Raw genomic sequence first — 17,228 nt, 5'->3', positions numbered from 1 at the left:
AACTTTTGACTTTCCAATAAAACAGCACACAAAACTTGAGTTCACTGTTAAAAAAATAATTTATTGCAGCATGGAGTTTTAATTTGAAATATTGATAGTTTTCCTATCAACAATACAAGTTTGCATCCACTTCAATCCAACAAGAGCTCTTAACAAGACTAACATCTGACAACATGACACCGGTCAGGTTTGTTCTCACAGCTAAGACAGTCCGACACACATACAATCACTGTTTCTCTCCACATGTTGACAAAATCAAATATTTGTTCACACAAAAAACACTGAAACACGAACAAACACTAGTTTGGTCGAATACAGAACAAAGTTTTAGGAACACGGTTCAGAAAATACTGAGCAGAAAACTGAAGTTGCATCCAGGAGGTTTGATTTGCTGCACGGTGAAACTGAACCTTCACTGCTGTGACGGACATAATGAATTGAATTTATTAACCTATTAAAGTCACCTCAGGTTCCAGAAGCATCATGCTCACAATGTTAAAGGAAAATTCCACCCAAAACACTTACACAGTTAACTGTAACAGTCAGTGGGGATGGGCTGCTTGTTGCATTTCTGGCAGTTTTATTTTTGTTGTAGATAAATGAGCCGGTTGCTTGATCTCTGATATTTCCAGCAGCTACCGTGGAGTCTTGTAGCAGAAATAGTTTTAGATTTGGTGTCAGTCACCCGCAAAACAAAAAGGGGTTGTTTCTTTCTAGAGCTGCACCAAAGTCCAGTAGGAATGGTGGAAACATGAGTAAGAGAGTTGGAGAGAGGAGTCTCAAGTTTAGTTAGAGGAATGGCCGACTTAACTGTTTCTGAGCATCTACATGAAGCAACAAACTGTAATAAATCATCCCTCAAAGTTTCAGAGCGAGACGTCTCCTTGAACCTGCTAAGACGATCTGCTGGATCTATTCCAAAACTTTTGGTAAGTATGAATCATTTACACAACAAAACATGTAAATATAGGGCCCAGGTTTAAAAATACAGGAATTCCCCTTTAAGGAGAGAAGTGAAACTACTACAGGTCAGCTGAAAGCTGCTGTTAACCAGGCTTTTCCTGGAGTGTTGATGCTCATCTGCGCTGGCAAATAAGACAGTTCCATATATCCCAGCAGGAGATGATTTGTGGGCCAACATACACAAAATTCAATCAGCGATGTGATTCTTCTGGATTAATCAAGAATTTCTGTTTTTCCGGCCTTAAATCTGACTCGCATGAATAATGCAGATCCATTACAAACAGTGGGGTTTGCAAAAGAGAAAGTGTGAAGTGAGCATGTTTGTCTTAATGTGCCGTGTCGTGTTTGTACTTCAGAGTTTAATTGTAGGGTTTTATTTTAAAGCTTTGTTAATGTAAGCTGGCGGTTAATTTAATTCATCTTGAATGTATGAAAAGGTATAAAATGTCATTGTGTGTCTTTTGGGGGTAAAACCTTGAAAAACCTGATTAAATCAACATCTGCACACTTTGCTTTCTAATCAGGGCTAACTGCCTTTGTGCATTCTGGGAAATATAGGAAAACAATTACTCAAGTATGCAAGTTAAGGGTTATAAAATCACTCCCTGCTTTACTACTTTCTATAATAGCAGACACACAATAGTTGACTCCAGCAGTAAACAGTCATCACTGACAGGTGTGACACTGCACAACCCTAATGTTTGCATGTATAAAATGCAGCACACTGCACTGTGGGATTTTATTGAAAATAATGGACCCAACTTTATTTGTTCCACTGTTGGAACTGGAAAAAGGGTTTGTGATTTTGGTTCTTACAAAGTAGCTGCTGGAAAATGTCGATCACATGTATGTAAAGTTTTGTTTTGGGTTGATTTCTCCTTTAACATCGCTGCTCGTTTAGTTACATGTTTCTACCATGTGTCTACTGTGCGTCAGGTCGGCCTCTTGACATCAGGCTCGTTTTCTATCTAACGGATCCTACATACCATATTGATCCTGTCTGGACATGCTAAGTCGTGTGCGGCAGTGGTGTTCGCTCTCTGCCCGTCAGCTCAGATGGAAATGGGGCAGATGAGGATGCGATCCTCCAACATGACGCTGAGGACGAGGAACACAAAGTACAGTACGAACATGGTGAGGCCCAACATTTTGCTCATCTTCCAGCGACAGACGGCGATGGAGATGATGACAAAGAGGAGCATGAGGAAAAGCAGCACGATGGCGCAGAACAGGCCGTTGGAGCTGACGGTTACTGGCTCGCCGTTGTGTAACAGAGTGAACAAGAGCCACGGGACCGGCAGACTAAAACCAGAGAAGACAGACGTGTTTCTTTCCAGTTTACAGTTCACATAGTTTATCTGACATCTCAGGAGAGTGAATATCACAAAATCAACATCCAAAACCCTACACCGCTTTTGTCGGTTACAGCTGGTATAGAAACAGTGGTGCGGTCACTCACCCGACAGTGATGTCGAAGATGTTGCTGCCCACTGAGCTGGACACAGCCATGTCCCCCAGACCTTTCCGGGCCACGATCACACTGGTGATCAGGTCAGGGATGGACGTCCCGGCCGCCAAGATGGTCAGGCCCATGATCTCCTCTGAGATGCCCATAGTCTCACCAACCTGTAACCCAAAGAAAGGTGAAGCCATGAAACATGAAATCACTAACACAGTTGTAGAGGTGCTGGTAGGCAGTTTCTTTACCTTTCTTTAGCTGTTTCTCCATTTTTTCAGTCTTTTTGCTAAACTTTGCTAACTGGCGGCTGGCTGTAGATTCATTTTAGTGGTAATTTTGTCGATCTTGGCATAAATCTTGTCATCTTGCTTTTAGCAAAAGAGCAAACAAGTGAATTTCTGAAAGTGTTGAACTTGTTTTGCTGGCGACCACGGCGGTTTTTAACAGTAAGCTCATCTGCATGTGACTGGAAAAACTCACCAAAGAACACACTCTGTACTGAAGCAGAACATTAAGCTTGACCTGTGATTACATCAACACTCAACATCACCATCCACATCACACAGATTTGTCTCCTGACAGACGTGAGAGAATATGTTTTGCCGATCCCCTCATCAGGCTAACTGCCAAAAAGTCAGAATAATCCTTTAAATTATAAGATACAAGCCTGGCTTTTAAAGATGTCCCATGCTCTGTCCCAAACACGTGTCACATTGGATGTAAACATGTAAACAAACCTGATGAGCCCACCACACCATCAGGTAGGAGAAGACTCCGATCCACAGGATGGAGCCGAGAAACGTGACAGCAAAATACCTCCTGGACGCCTGGAAACAAAAGACATTTTACATCAGTAAAACACAGAACATGATGAAACAGAGATCTGGATCCAGATGAATAAAGATGTTTCTTTAGTAAAAACTGTTTGACTCATTTGAATGTGTGAGAACGTCTCGTCATACCTTTACCAAAATGGGCAGATACTTCTGAACATATTTCCTCAAGAATGAAAGTTTTTTTCAGACGTCTTTTCAACCTTCACTAATGATGTCCAGTCGACAGCCTTACAGGGTTCAAAGTTAAAGTTTGTACAGTGTAGTTTTAGACATTTTGGTCGTGGAACAACTTATAATAATAATAAAATAAAAAATACAGAGAGAAGTCTTGATGATTTGCACCCCCCCAAACATCTGTTTGATGAACCACATTTTTATTTCAGCGTTCAGTGAAATATAAACAGGTTCAGAGTAAGTTGTATCGTGTTGCAGAATATGAATAATAACTATACTAAATGATTAGTGAAAGACGAGGTGCTGGTTGCTACGGTTGCCATGGTGTTCACGAGGGCGGTTCATACTCACCAGGTTGCGGACGTCAGGCAGCGTGAGCCACAGCGGGAACACGATGGGCAGCAGGAACAGATACGTGGCCTGCTTGCGTCTGGTTTCAGGCCACTCTAAAGACAGAGGTTCATTCTCCTCCTCTTCCTCTCCCTCCTTCTTTCCATCATCATCTTCACTGTCGCCGGACTCGCTACTGTCCTCGTCACCGCTCTCGTCCTCCCCGCTGCCCTCTGAGCCCTCTGAGCCCTCCGCTGCTGCCTGCAGGAGAGAAACAAGTGAAAGAGACAGAGAGTGTTTGTTATTACAAAATAGTTTTTATCTTTACATCCGTGTGTTTCTCTTTTTTGTGGCGTAACCCACAGGAACATGAAGTCGTTGTACATCATGTGTTACAATATTCTCTCTCTGTGCTGGTGATTTAAATTAAAATGCACTCCGTGGTATTAAGTGCACTTTAGTTGACCCTGTTCTCAGAGTCCGATTAGGAGGCTGAACTCGATTTCACACGAGGAATCAGGGCGGCCTTCATCATGCGGACGCATAAAGATCAAGCATTAGTGAGTCGGTGGCCGGTTTAGGACAGGGGTGGGCAGCAGTTTCTTTTCCAGAGGGCCATACTGGCTTCCTTAATGTAAGCGAGGGGCCATAAAAACTGGGTTATTGAGTGGAAACATTAAACACATAGTGCTGAATTACGTGAAACTAATTCTCAGTACCAAATGCAGCACTGAAAGAAGAAAAGATCAGGCTTATATTAACTATTAATGAATTATTAGTAGCATATTGCTATTTATTAGTCATTATAAAGTACGTATTAATGCCTTATTCTTTATGAGCATATTCTACAACTACAAGGCCGATAAGAAAGAACCTCCTGATTACTGCTTATTGATAATAAATAAGGTCAAAATTGTACATGACTCTGCTTTAAGATGGTCGTTCCATAAGAACAGTAATTTTCCCTCAATTACTCGCTATTCTTGAATAACTAAACTGCACAATCTGATATGACCGTGTTGGTGTTGTTCCTGGAACGTCATAATTAATGTCGCTCCATCAGTTTTCCATTCTGACACGTTTTCCATTCAGACACGTGTTTAATGTTGTTAAAAGGTGTATTTTAACCCAAACCGTGTTTTCCTTAACGTACGCCTAACCAAACAGCAACAGAAAACTGAAATGAAATGGAGAATAATAAAGTGAACAGTATAATATGTTTCAAACAGGATACGAATCAAAGTCTCCTGAGTGAGAATATTATATCTAATCATTTGCCAACAGCAGCTCGCTCCTCAAAGTGGACTCAAGTTTCTCACTCAAGGTCCTGAAGCAACATTAATTATGATGTTCCAGCAACACGGCGATATCAGATACACCAAGTGTCTAAATCAAGTCTTCATGATTCAGAATATGTTTCACATTCCTAAGTGAGGTCTTGCTCATAACCCATTCACGACTAGTTTGACACTGATTAACCAACAAAGGATCTACTAGAATATGTCCATCCAGAATGAGGCATTGAAGGCGCTTCGTAATGACTTCACAATAATGAAAAACTTCACAGCAGCATCCTAAAATGACTCATGACTCACTGTGTCATGATTGTTTTCTGTGTCTCAGATTGATAATAGCTGTTTGTTTTCTAGTCTTATTGTCCCCTGCTTAATACTTTCTAGCAATATTATGAATTAACAGCTAATTACTTTCCCAGGCTCATCAATACTTCTTATTTCCCAGTTGTCAAGTTGTTATTAAGATGCAACATGGAGTCTGTCGGGAGGATACAGATGCTGTCGGGTGTTTATCTCAAGTGATGTTACTTATATTTGGCTGTTTGCAATGGAGTAGAGGAAGTACTGAGATCCTATAATCAGGAAAATGTAGTAGTTTTAAATGTAAACATACTCAGAAAATTACTTTTATCATTGCTGATGCATTAATTAATAAGAGCATGATTTTAGTTGGTTGAGCTGGGGCCCATTGCAGGCTGGCTCATGGGCCACGGTCTCCTACCACTTTAGGTTTGCTGCTTAAATAGGTTTGCTTTTCTTTGAAAAATATTTTTTGTGTTCAGAGAGGCAATAACAACTGCAACTGATGATCATTTTCATGACAGATTAATCTGCTGATTATTTTCTTTATTAATTGATTGATGGTTTGGTTTGTATAAATTATGAAAATCGAGAGAAATTTCATCACACGTGATCCAGACCCAAAGTGACACCTTTGCAATGCATGTTTTGTCAGAGTGAGTTTAAAATCATCTGCGTACCTTTGACTCGTCCGGCTGGTCGGCCGTCTTCTCGCTCGCCTCTTCTGTCTTTTGAGGCTGTGAGGTGGACGGCTCGGCTGCAGCGTCCCCCGCTGCACCGGCCTGCTCGGTGTTTGAGGTGGCGTCAACATCTGGAGGAAGAAGAAGAAAACACAGAATGACAAAGATGTCGCACTGTACATCCAGCAGATTACTGTGGATCACTATGACAGTCCAGTTAGGTTGTTTAGTCATCTATGTCGTGTCTGGTTAACTGTCTTAACTTCAAACAGTTATGACTGAAACTGCTCATGTGCGCATGTTTTAATGTTAAACTGACTGAATTATTATGCTGTGTGGACCAGTATGAAGTGCCAGTGAGCGTGATTGGAGTGTTTTGGAGATAAACATGTTCTTCTCATGGAGAAAGGTGCGCACACACACACACCCACACACAGAGAGACTCGTCCCATCTGCATAATCCTCGGGCTGATTGATTCGGGCCTGTTGAAGCCTCTTCAGGCTCCCTGCAGCCCCACTTTGCTCTGTGCCTCGGATTCTGAAGCACCTCCTTACTCCACAGTGACGCACTGTCAACACGCTGACTGAGAGGCTCCACTGATTGTGGAGAACAACCTCTTTAACCCCCCAACCGTCTCTGATGACTGATACACAACCATTACAGCCCCGTTATGGCTTCTACACCTCCATCACAGAAACATTTGAATAAACAGTTAATAATGTGCTCGTTTGACTTTTTTAGATGAGGAAATCAATATACATTTCATTTCTCTGTGTTTGGTACAAAGACTGGATGCATGATAGTTTTAGAGACCGTTACATGGTTAGTACTTATCAATATATAATATTAATTAGACTACAACATAGATTAATTAAACAGTAATTAAACATTAAACAGTTGACTTGATTTCATAAGGAAAATGCAGGTAAAAAAACCCTCAAAAAGGTTTTTTTTTTTTAGGTTAAAACTAGAGTTCAACATCCTCTCCTTTGTTCCTCATTAATAATTTGACCTGCTACTGCAAAGAAAATGGCCGCAGTACAGAAGAAACCATTTTTATTCAGTTGACAGCATGAATCTTTTCCGCTGCAACACTCAGATTAAACAATAGATATTTTGTCTCGATAGTGGTAACATTAAGAATAATTATTTTGAGTTTTTCTTCCTTTAAGATTTCTTTTGTCTTGTGCAATGACATCAAAGTTGCAGCTGCCATGAGGCTGCCGGTCTTTAACCCTTGACAGAGCTAGGCTGAAAAGTTAAAAGCAACACCTGCTTCCATTTTCTGTGTTAAACTAGGCTTATACACGTCTTGGATCTTCATGTCAACTTCTAATCTGACTTTATCAAAACATCAGATTGTACTTTTTACATGAAACTCACCTTCAGAGCGGCGATGATGTGACTTGCTCTGTAATTTGCCCGTTACCGGGACGTTCAGAGGCTTTACTTTGTTCTTCGCTGTAAATTAAAAGAATAAATCGCTCAAACAACATGAGTCCTTTTAATATCAACCAAGATATTCTTTGTTCACAAGCAGTTTTGGGCAACTAAGTCAACATGCCTTTAACTCACACTGGCCATTTAGTAAAACATCAGCATAGAATAGTTATAGTTTTATCTTTTAATCATCCATTTATATAATGTTGTTTTTTGTGGGTAAATTCCACAAAAGGACTCAAACAATTTTTCCGTTGTTTAATCCTGGTTGTATAACGATAAACAAACTGAATCTTGAATAACTAACCCCCATAAAACAAAACCAATCCAACGATGCTTGACTTAGGATGATGACCCACACCTCTGCTAGAATGTAAACCAACATCCCTCTTGATTTTTGTGATTGTTTCAGTTTTCTCCCCTCAGAGGAGACTTTGTGAAATGGCTGCATTTTCCCCTTAACTTTCATGACCTTAATAAAAGTACTGCAGTCTTCACAAACAAACTAGTACTTTCAAATAGGTGCATGTCAAAAGAATAACTTGTTTTTTGCATAAGTACTCCAAAAATGTACATCTGTACTTAAGAATATAGAAGGAAAATACAAGAAATGTTTTAGATTTTGCAAATAGCAAACAAAACACATTAAAATTGAAGAGGACGCACTTGTGAATCCTTAAAAACTAAAAAAGTCGTGGAAGATTTCTATTAGATCCAAAGAAATGAGGATGCAAAAACAGACTCTGTAAGAATCTCGTGACAATAACATGAAGTTTTCCAAGCAGCCAGTGTGTGAAAAAGGTCAGAGGTCCTCAAAACAACACAGAAACAACTGGATGCAAACATGCGAACATCCAATAAAGACAAACAACCGTCCAATTTTAAAAGACAACCAGATTGAGCACAACAACAACAACAGACACGACACCAACATGTCTCCTGTCTTACCTTTCCTCTGTACTGACGACTCCCCTCTGACATCACCATTAAAGGATGTCTCTGATTGGCAGAGATACACAGACTAAATACCGACCACCAGTTATGGGATTCTTCAATTAAATGCAACTAGATGAAAATACTACGTAAAAAAACGATATGAAATGAGAACTTTTGAATGCTTTTTCAGTTCAGTTTCCAAAAAAATTAAGCTCACGAGAAGGTTTGTTATTATTCACTGTTGCTGTTACATGTGAACGAGACGTAGTTTGAACACAAGAAGACACAAATGAACTACAATCACAACAAGACACCACAGGAAACGACAGCAAGGCGACATCTTGTCGTCGCTCTTACCTCTTCTGGTTTTCCTCAGGCTGGGGGTTTTAATGGCCCCTCTGAGGGCCGTCTCTAGGATGGAAACCCACAGCAACAATTTTAACTTCTGACCCATCGGCAATGTATTCATTTTCTATGTAAGTTCACCTGTTGTCCATTTGAACTGATACAAACCATCTGCCTTTACATGACTGATGGACCCACTTTCCTTCTACCCGTTTCGTCCACTTCAACTTCAGTTAGAGATTTCCTGCAATGCCTCTTACAACACTGGAGGATTCACCTGGGCCGAGATTAACACCATTTTCTTTCTACAGGTGAGAAGCTCCAGCAAGAATCCTTCCTCTTTTTATTCTAACAGATAAACGTCAACATTTTTTCTTTTTTTCTTTACCACAAAGGACTCAAACATTTCCTACTATCAGACGCTTGACTAGTTATCCACAGGAATTAACAATGTACAATACAAACCTAGAGATGATCACCGGGGGCATCAATAATAGCTGTTGTTTAACGATGTTAAAGGATCTTTCCTTAAACACAAGTATCCTCTGATAGTAAACTGTCAAAGCTCAGTAAACAATGACTCAAAAACAGTTATTGACTGTACTGACTTTACAACAAGCCAACTAAGTAAGTTTGTTCATCTGTAAATGTAGATGTTAAACGTTGTAGTAAAGGGTTCCTACATTAATCCAGGTCTGAACTAAAGGGCTACAAATGCAAATCAAGAGCGATGCTGGAGAAGGACGAACACAAGTCACAACCTGGCAACCCAAAAGTTATTTTTGAATGGCTCATTGCTGTCTAGTAACCATTAATATATTCATTAGTCACACTCCTGTGTTAGAAAATGGTAGCAAAAAAATCGAATCACTATTAGAGCAGAAAGTACTGAGATAACTGCACTGTAAATTAAAACAGAGTATTCAAGAACTGTACTGACACAAGGAACGAAAACTGAAACCAAACCTGATCCACAAACTGAGACAACAACCGTCTCCTCTCCTCTCGGTCTAAACTCTGAGTCACAGCTTATAAATCCAACACATGAGGTACTTGTACTTCACTCATTACACCACTTTGTACTTCTACTCTAATACAATTCAGAGGGAAATATTGTACTTTTTACTTCACTTACTTGATAAAAATTAAAACTATTCAACACTTTATACAAGTGCAGTTGAAACAATTAAGTTGATTAATCAATGAATGGATTGACTAGAAAACTAACTGACAACTATCATGAAAAACTCCAGATTATGGTTCCAGATTATCCAATGTGAGGATCTGCTGCTTTTCCTTTTAATTATTTTAATAGTCGTTATGCAATTTTAACATTTTGTTTAGAGGTTTAGACTGTTAATAATAATTGTGATGAAATTTCTGGCTTTTTTTAGTTTCTTTTACAAACCAATGAATTGATGAATGGAGGAAATAATGAGCAGATTAATCACGAGCTGCAGCCTGATTCAAAATGGTTCAAAATTAATTTCAACTCAACCAACTACAAGTAAAATCCTGACTTTACATTAATGCATGAGTGATAATAATCCAATGCTGAAATATCAAATAGTACACAACATTTTTCTGCATCAAATACTTTTACTTTTAATACTTTAAGTACGTTTTCCTGATTATACTTACTCAATGCAGGACTTATATCAGAGTATTTACACAGTGTAGTATTAATACTTTTACTTAAGTAAAGGATCTGAATACGTCCTCCATGATTGTCTGTTGCTCTAAATCTGTTTATATGCAACAGAACAGAAAAAAGATTCAGTCATCAGGAAGTTAAGTCTCCTCAGGTTCATGTTTAATATGCTGACAGTTCACCACAGTAATGAGATACAGTCCAGCTGCACGGAGCCGGTCTCTGCTCTGCACTCGTTCCATACAGATAAAGAGCTTCGTCTGCTCACACGCTGGCTCTTATCCAGCTTTTATTAGCCTGTATTGAAAAGCTGATTAAGGATCAGTGGTGGCCGAGTGCCGCGAGAGCGAGGAACAACGGCCTGGTGAGTTTGAGGACGGGTTGAAGGTCGCTGCGGTTCATCACGCGAACCTGACTTACAGGAAGGTACAGGACGGCCAGTGCTGAGTCACTGGAACATTTACTGGAACAGTTGATCCCCAGAAAATTAATCGACCAGTTGTTTCTATGATAAATCAAGCAAAACTGCCACAAATTAACAACTGTCAGGTGTGAGGATTTGCTGCTTTATTGGCATATATGACAATATTAGATTAGTTGATATTAAACTAAATAACTGACAAGGAAAATAATGATATGTTGCCCTTCTGCATACTGATGTGCAGTAGTAAATCAAGTTGGATGGCATGTTATAAAGTTAAAGTTTAAGGACTGCTGTTGGTTCTGGTTGTTACCTTCTCCCAGAGGGTCGAGCGTGTGGATCATCAGCTGGAAGATGGTGCTCCTCAGTGAGGCGTTGTGGAGGGAGGCCGAGCTGCCGCCTCTCTGCAGGACAGGACGCACCTACGGACCAGCAGACATGTAATCAGAGATGAAACTACAATACTTTAGAGCAACGTTAAGTTTAACAAGTGCAAAACATTGCAGGCCAACAGTGACACCGATATTCATTGTTGTAAAGTTACAGCTAATACTTAACATATTACATGAGAAATGTAATATCCAGGAACGGAGAATGACCAACTTCAACACTGTAAAAGTAAAATAAATGAAACCCTTTCCCCAGAGAGTGATTGTCACATCCTGAAGCGGTGCATGGGGCTGTAGTCAGAGAGATCTTCAATACAAAAGCCACTGTGTTTTTATTTTGTGTATGTCTTCTTTAGCTAGCTTTAGCTTTAGCACCCATCTAGGCTACCTGTGCAACTGCATGTGTGCTGTGTGAGAACAGAAAGCTAAGTAGCTTAGCAACAGTTACCACACGGGGTGGTGGTAATCACGCAGTCTGTAGGTGTGGTTTAATGTCTAACGAACCTTATAACTTAAAAGACTTCTAATAGTGATTGTAACACCTAGGATGCTCCATATAACTGTACACAAGACCTTTATAAGCCTTAAAGTTAAAATCACTTATAATGACTTAGATTTTTTTTCTATTACAGAACGAGCAAAAAGGTGCAAGAATCCCTCTGATTCATTTCTGCCGTTACATGAGAAATTAATTTACCAACAACATAAGAAGAGCAACTGACTGGATAAATAACATGAGGATATCAAATAGGTTGTCCAGTCCACACCAACAACACTAAACTATAGTTTTTCTCACCCTGAGTCTTGTTTTGTCCTCTTGGGGGTCTGGCAGTGATTTCTTGCAGTGAGGGCTGCTCGGAGGTGGTCCAGGTTCTCGTTTGGATTTATCTTCAGCCTTTGGTGCCGCAGCAGCAGGAGGAGGAGGAGATGCAGCGGGAGCAGCAGCAGGAGGAGGTGCTGCTGGAGCTTCACTCTCCTGTAAAGTCAGTTAGAACTTGAACCACTTCTCGGCACCTCAATAATTCACTTTACATGCAAATACATACAGTACAAGGATATGAATGTTTGTGTTTTTCAAGAGTTTCGTTCATTCTACAGCTGCAAATAACGTTTTTTTTCATGTTCAATAACCACATTTCTCCACAATTATTTGATTTATCCTTTAGTTTATATAATGGAAAATCAGGTTTTTTGCTTTTTTGCTGTTCTTGAATGGACAGAACAGCTGTAGATGGACAGGAAGATGGGGAGAGCGAGAGAGAGAGAAAGGAAGACATGCAGCAAAGGGCCACGGGCTGGTATATAACCTGGGCGGCTGCTGAGGACTGAGCCTCGGCTTGTGGGTCGCACATTCTACCAGGTGGGCTACAGGGTGCCCTAAAAAAGCTCATACTAATCCCAGACCAACTCTGCTGACTGTCGAGGACGTCACAGCTGGGGGTCAATGGGTGGACGTGTGCCCTCCAAAGGTCTAATAGTGTTTCTTGGTAGACCAAACAAAGGGCTGGACCTTAATCGAATCTATCTAGTTAACACTATAGTAGATCTAACCATCAGCAAAAGAGCACAGTGTGAACCTTAAGCCTTAAAGTGGATCTGCTTTATTAGCTCAACCTGACACCTTTGTTATTTCTCTTAACACTGTGCTTATATGGCAGGGCTGCATGATGTGGTAAAATGTGATTAGATCCATGCTTAGTGAAAATTATCATTTTTGCATCAAAACTTTCATTTCAACTGAAAAAGTTAATAATGATGTTTAATGATGATTTGTGGGGGTCTGCGATGTAACAGGGGCCCAGCAGCTCAGTTTTGCCCCCAGCAGGTTAATCCGGCTGTGGCTATAAGAGGATCTGGCTCTCGATCAGTCACTTGCTGTTATGTATATGTTGTCTTTACATACATGTAATCTAACTGGATTTAACATTGTACATTAGATTCCACCTTCACTGTTTTTTAGTTTAATTACTGGTTGCACACATCATCTAATTTCTTGCGCATCTCACTCTTTTTATTTTTACCTCAAATTACCTGCCTATTTGATCATCAGAATAATTCACACACAATACGCTTCATGAGGCAACATGGTCTGATCTGATTTGAGGGCAAATTTAACACCTTCACGTCCCGTCAATGGACGTCAAATAAAATGGGAAGATGGGATTACAGCTGCTGATGTAGTGCTGACAGACAAGGAGCAAGATGCTAAAACAAAGTGATCCACGACTAAAATGGGAGGCGGTTTAACTGGCCATCATACATCATTCATTGCAGTTGATTTTAGGAATATATCACGTGTTACTATGGAGGATATAATGCATGTTCCCTCTGGACTGATACAATTTTCCTTGCAACTTGGGCTGGACTCTAATAATTGACTATTCAGATATTTGTTCGTTGGATAGGTATCCGGTTTTTAATTTTGAGGTTCAGATACTCATTTTTTGTTTGTTGGATTGTTTTTTTGCAAAATGTAGATTGCTAACAAAGGTGAACTGCAAATTAGCTGTTATTACTGTATCTCACATAAAGTGCATACCAACGAAGCTCCAGAGCCCAAAAACTGGTACTCAGGACCGCCCTACTTGCAACTGTACAAGTTGTCATAAATAAATCTAAATATCTCGATCACAGTGATGCAATCAGTAATCATTTTAAATGATCTTTTTATTATTATTATTATTATTATCCATTTCTTTTCCCCATGTGCAGCCTGGCAACTGCAAATGACTTGTGCGACAGGTCTGGACCACTTGTGAATTTCAGAGAAAATTGCTCTCAATCATACGAGCCACTGAAGAGCAAATCTTTTCAAAAGATCGAGTCCGCTGTGTCTGATCCTCAATACTCTGCGCCGTGTAGATTTCTGTATATTCAACAGGTTATCTTCTCTGAACACATTCAAGAGGTAAGACTAAAAATGCTGTAAAAAAGCTGTTGGATTGAAACTGACAGAAATGGATTATTATGAATAATATATTGGAATTCCTGGAGGAGGATTTTTTTTACCCATTAATGTGGCAGCATGCTCGGTGTGATGACTAAAGGAGAACACACTGACAGCAGACGTGCTTCAGGCTAATTGGAGAACGTTCTGGTGATACTTGAAATAGAGAAACACAGCTCTACATGTTAATTACAGGCTCAGACATTTTCTGCTTTCTGTCAGCTGCAGAAGGCTGTTGAGTCTGCAGGCATTCTGCAGGAAATAACATGTTTAAATACATTATTCCTTTATTTTTTAATCTCTATATACTGGTATTTCATGGCTGTGGCAGAAACAGAGTGACATTTCAATCACTTCTTCACTGTGACGTGCTGTCTGTGACACCTGGACTCCTTTCTGTTCCGCATCATCAAAGGGTTTCACACAAATACAGGCTGTCACCTGCTCAGACCTCCACGTTACTGTCCCTCTCTCAGTGTATCTGAGCAGGCAGCAGTCCCAACAGTGAGGAGATGAAAGGACAGCAAATAAACTGTGTGTAGACTGAAGTCTGTCTGTTAACAACTCATCTGCAGAGATGTCTGTTTTGTCTGTATCCCTCTTGTTTGGTCTGATTACTCTATGTTTGTTCTCTTTACTGGTGGTTGCACACGAGTAAAATAGCTTAAAAACAACACCTGTGTCTCACTGATGTGTTTTTAATAGTTTTTGGACAAAATGGAGCAGAATGCAGTCATTTGCAAACAGTTTCATGATGTGTTCCTGAGCCCATGTGTAGTCAAATTCTTTTGTATAGTCAAGTGTTAAACAAAGTGGTGAACCTCATCCCATCCTTGCTTGTGAACAACTGAGCCTTTCAAGAAACCTATTTACCTGTGGATGGTTCCAAACAGCTGTTTTTGGAGTGTTTCACAACTTTCCAAGTCTTTTGCTGACCGTCTGTCAACTTGTTTGAAACATGTTGCCAGCCTCAAAGCCAGTAAAAAAATGTATATAATGTCTTTGTGCTGTTTCCGTTTGAGCATATGTCAAATTATTACATTGTGTTTAATTTATGTTTTACACAGCATCGCAACTTTTTTGGAATGGGGGTTGTATTTTCTCGATTAATCAATTAATTGATTGGTCTATAAAATATTAGAAAATTGTACAATCATGACTTTGACAACTTCCCAAAGGAGGCAAATTTACATATTCAAATGTCTTGTTTTGTCCAACCAACAAGTCAAAACCCAAAAGATATTCAGCTTACTGTCATGAAGAGTAGACACATTTAAAAAACCTGGAACCAGTGAAGTTTTGGTATTTCTGTTTTTATAATGACTTTAACGATTAACGTATCATCAAAACTGTTTATTAATTATCTGCCAATTGGCTAGGCGATTAGCTGACTAATTGTTTTGTCTCTGGTTTGAACCATATGAGTCATTTCAGCTCGAGGCAACAGACACAACTCTGAGGATGTATGTTTCAAACAACTGTTACTGTGAAACACTCTTGACTTGGCGAGCAGCATAAATTTGATTTGATGTTTTGAATCGGTGAAGGATCTCACTCATGCATGTAATCAGTTATCTGGGATTTGTTGAAAGGGGAGCTGATTGTTGAAACATGGAGCTGATTTGACCCGGAGGCAGCAAATCAAATCAACACCAGAGGACACAGACATGATAGAACCACTGGCAGACGGTTGTTTTATACAACTTCAGTGTGACACTCATGAGCTTATTCGGCACTGCTGCGTGTGTTTACGTGAATTTATCTAGAACATCAATCTTTAAGGTACTTTTTCCCCCAGATTATGTGTGATTGCGACACCGACTGACCTTTTCCGGCTCCTCTGCACTCCACACCTTGACGATGCTCATGTGCTTGTTGAGCTGGGTCTTGACCGCATTCTCGATCTGACTGTTGAACTTCATGAAGCTCACGTAGCTGATGTAGGCCATCACCAGACAGATGCTCTCCCACCACAGGATCGTGTTGTCCAGGAAGAAGATGATGAGCATGATGAGGTCCAGGATGTAGAAGGTCACGTCTCTGAAGAGCGGCCACCAGGTCAGATGCAGCATCTCCCGGGAGAAGATGGCGCACATGCCGATCACAAACAGGATGTTGAAGACGGCCGAGCCCACGATGGTGCCGATGCCCACGTTGCTGTGGGAGACGAAGACGCCGATCAGGGAGGTGAAGAGCTCAGGGGCAGAGCCTCCAGCCGCCATGAAGGTGGCTCCAGCCACGTCGTCAGAGATCTCCAGCTTGTTGGTGATGACCTCCAGCGCAGAGACAAAGAACTCATCGCAGACGATGGCCAGAGCGACAAACATGTAGATCATGCCTATGAGGTGCAGAACCACCCAGCCTTGCCGTCGCTGCTCCACTGAGAAGAGGTCCTCTGGATAGTCTCCCTTCCTGTGAGGGGGCTGGACTGGAGGACGAGGGGTAGCTGAGGTGTTTGTTGGCGGTGGAGTCGGAGTCGGAGTTGGAGGCGGTTTGGGAGGTTTAGGATCTACGTAGACACACTGTTCAATATCTGTCCTGTTGACGATTATCACCAGAGGAGGTTTGGTGATCTCAGGTGAGACAACCTCCTCCTCCGTCTCATTGGACGCCATCACCTCCCGAATGTTGACCGCCACAACATCATCATCACCCCCCTCTGCTCCGAGAGCGTCATCCGTCTGGGCGGAGGCTCGTGGCTGTGACAGCCTGGCCTTCAGAGTCAGCGTGTAGACGAAACACAGCAGCACACCTGAGATGAAGAAGAGAACGCGACAGCGCCGGAGTCTCCTCCTCGGAGGCGAGTGCACGTTCATTGCCCTCGTGGTCTCAACTCCAAACAGGAAGTTATGTCAGGTGCATCGCTATTCCTTGATAGTTCCAGCACCGAAATGTGGCAAGAAGACGCCGCTGATGGGGAAGAGACACACACACGTACACACAGTGTGTTTCATCTTTCACAGCGGGCAGCTTCAACCTGTGGAAGGACTGAAAACAGAAAACACACACAGCTGAAAATCATCAACACCATGGGTGCATCTTCAATGTCCTCTCTGCTTGC

The 17,228-nt window shown here is 40.9% G+C and overlaps 1 protein-coding gene across 1 annotated transcript; it reads right to left on the bottom strand.

The window, feature by feature from the left end:
- Positions 1 to 40: 40 nt before the first annotated feature.
- On the bottom strand, positions 41 to 17,060 carry LOC140994559 (sodium/potassium/calcium exchanger 1-like). The gene is made up of 8 exons (XM_073464255.1): positions 15,994 to 17,060; positions 12,017 to 12,196; positions 11,145 to 11,253; positions 6,038 to 6,168; positions 3,784 to 4,023; positions 3,160 to 3,249; positions 2,423 to 2,589; positions 41 to 2,265 (listed from the first exon to the last, which is right to left on the bottom strand). Exons 1-8 carry the CDS (start codon positions 16,981 to 16,983, stop codon positions 2,016 to 2,018), a joined length of 2,157 nt encoding a protein of 718 aa, XP_073320356.1. The 5' UTR covers positions 16,984 to 17,060; the 3' UTR covers positions 41 to 2,015.
- Between the last annotated feature and the right edge of the window lie 168 nt (positions 17,061 to 17,228).

Source organism: Pagrus major, chromosome 4 (assembly GCF_040436345.1).
Source record: "Pagrus major chromosome 4, Pma_NU_1.0".
Lineage (NCBI taxonomy): Eukaryota > Metazoa > Chordata > Actinopteri > Spariformes > Sparidae > Pagrus > Pagrus major.
The sequence above is the reverse complement of the archived record's forward strand: the minus strand, read 5'-3'. Positions and strand labels throughout refer to the sequence as shown.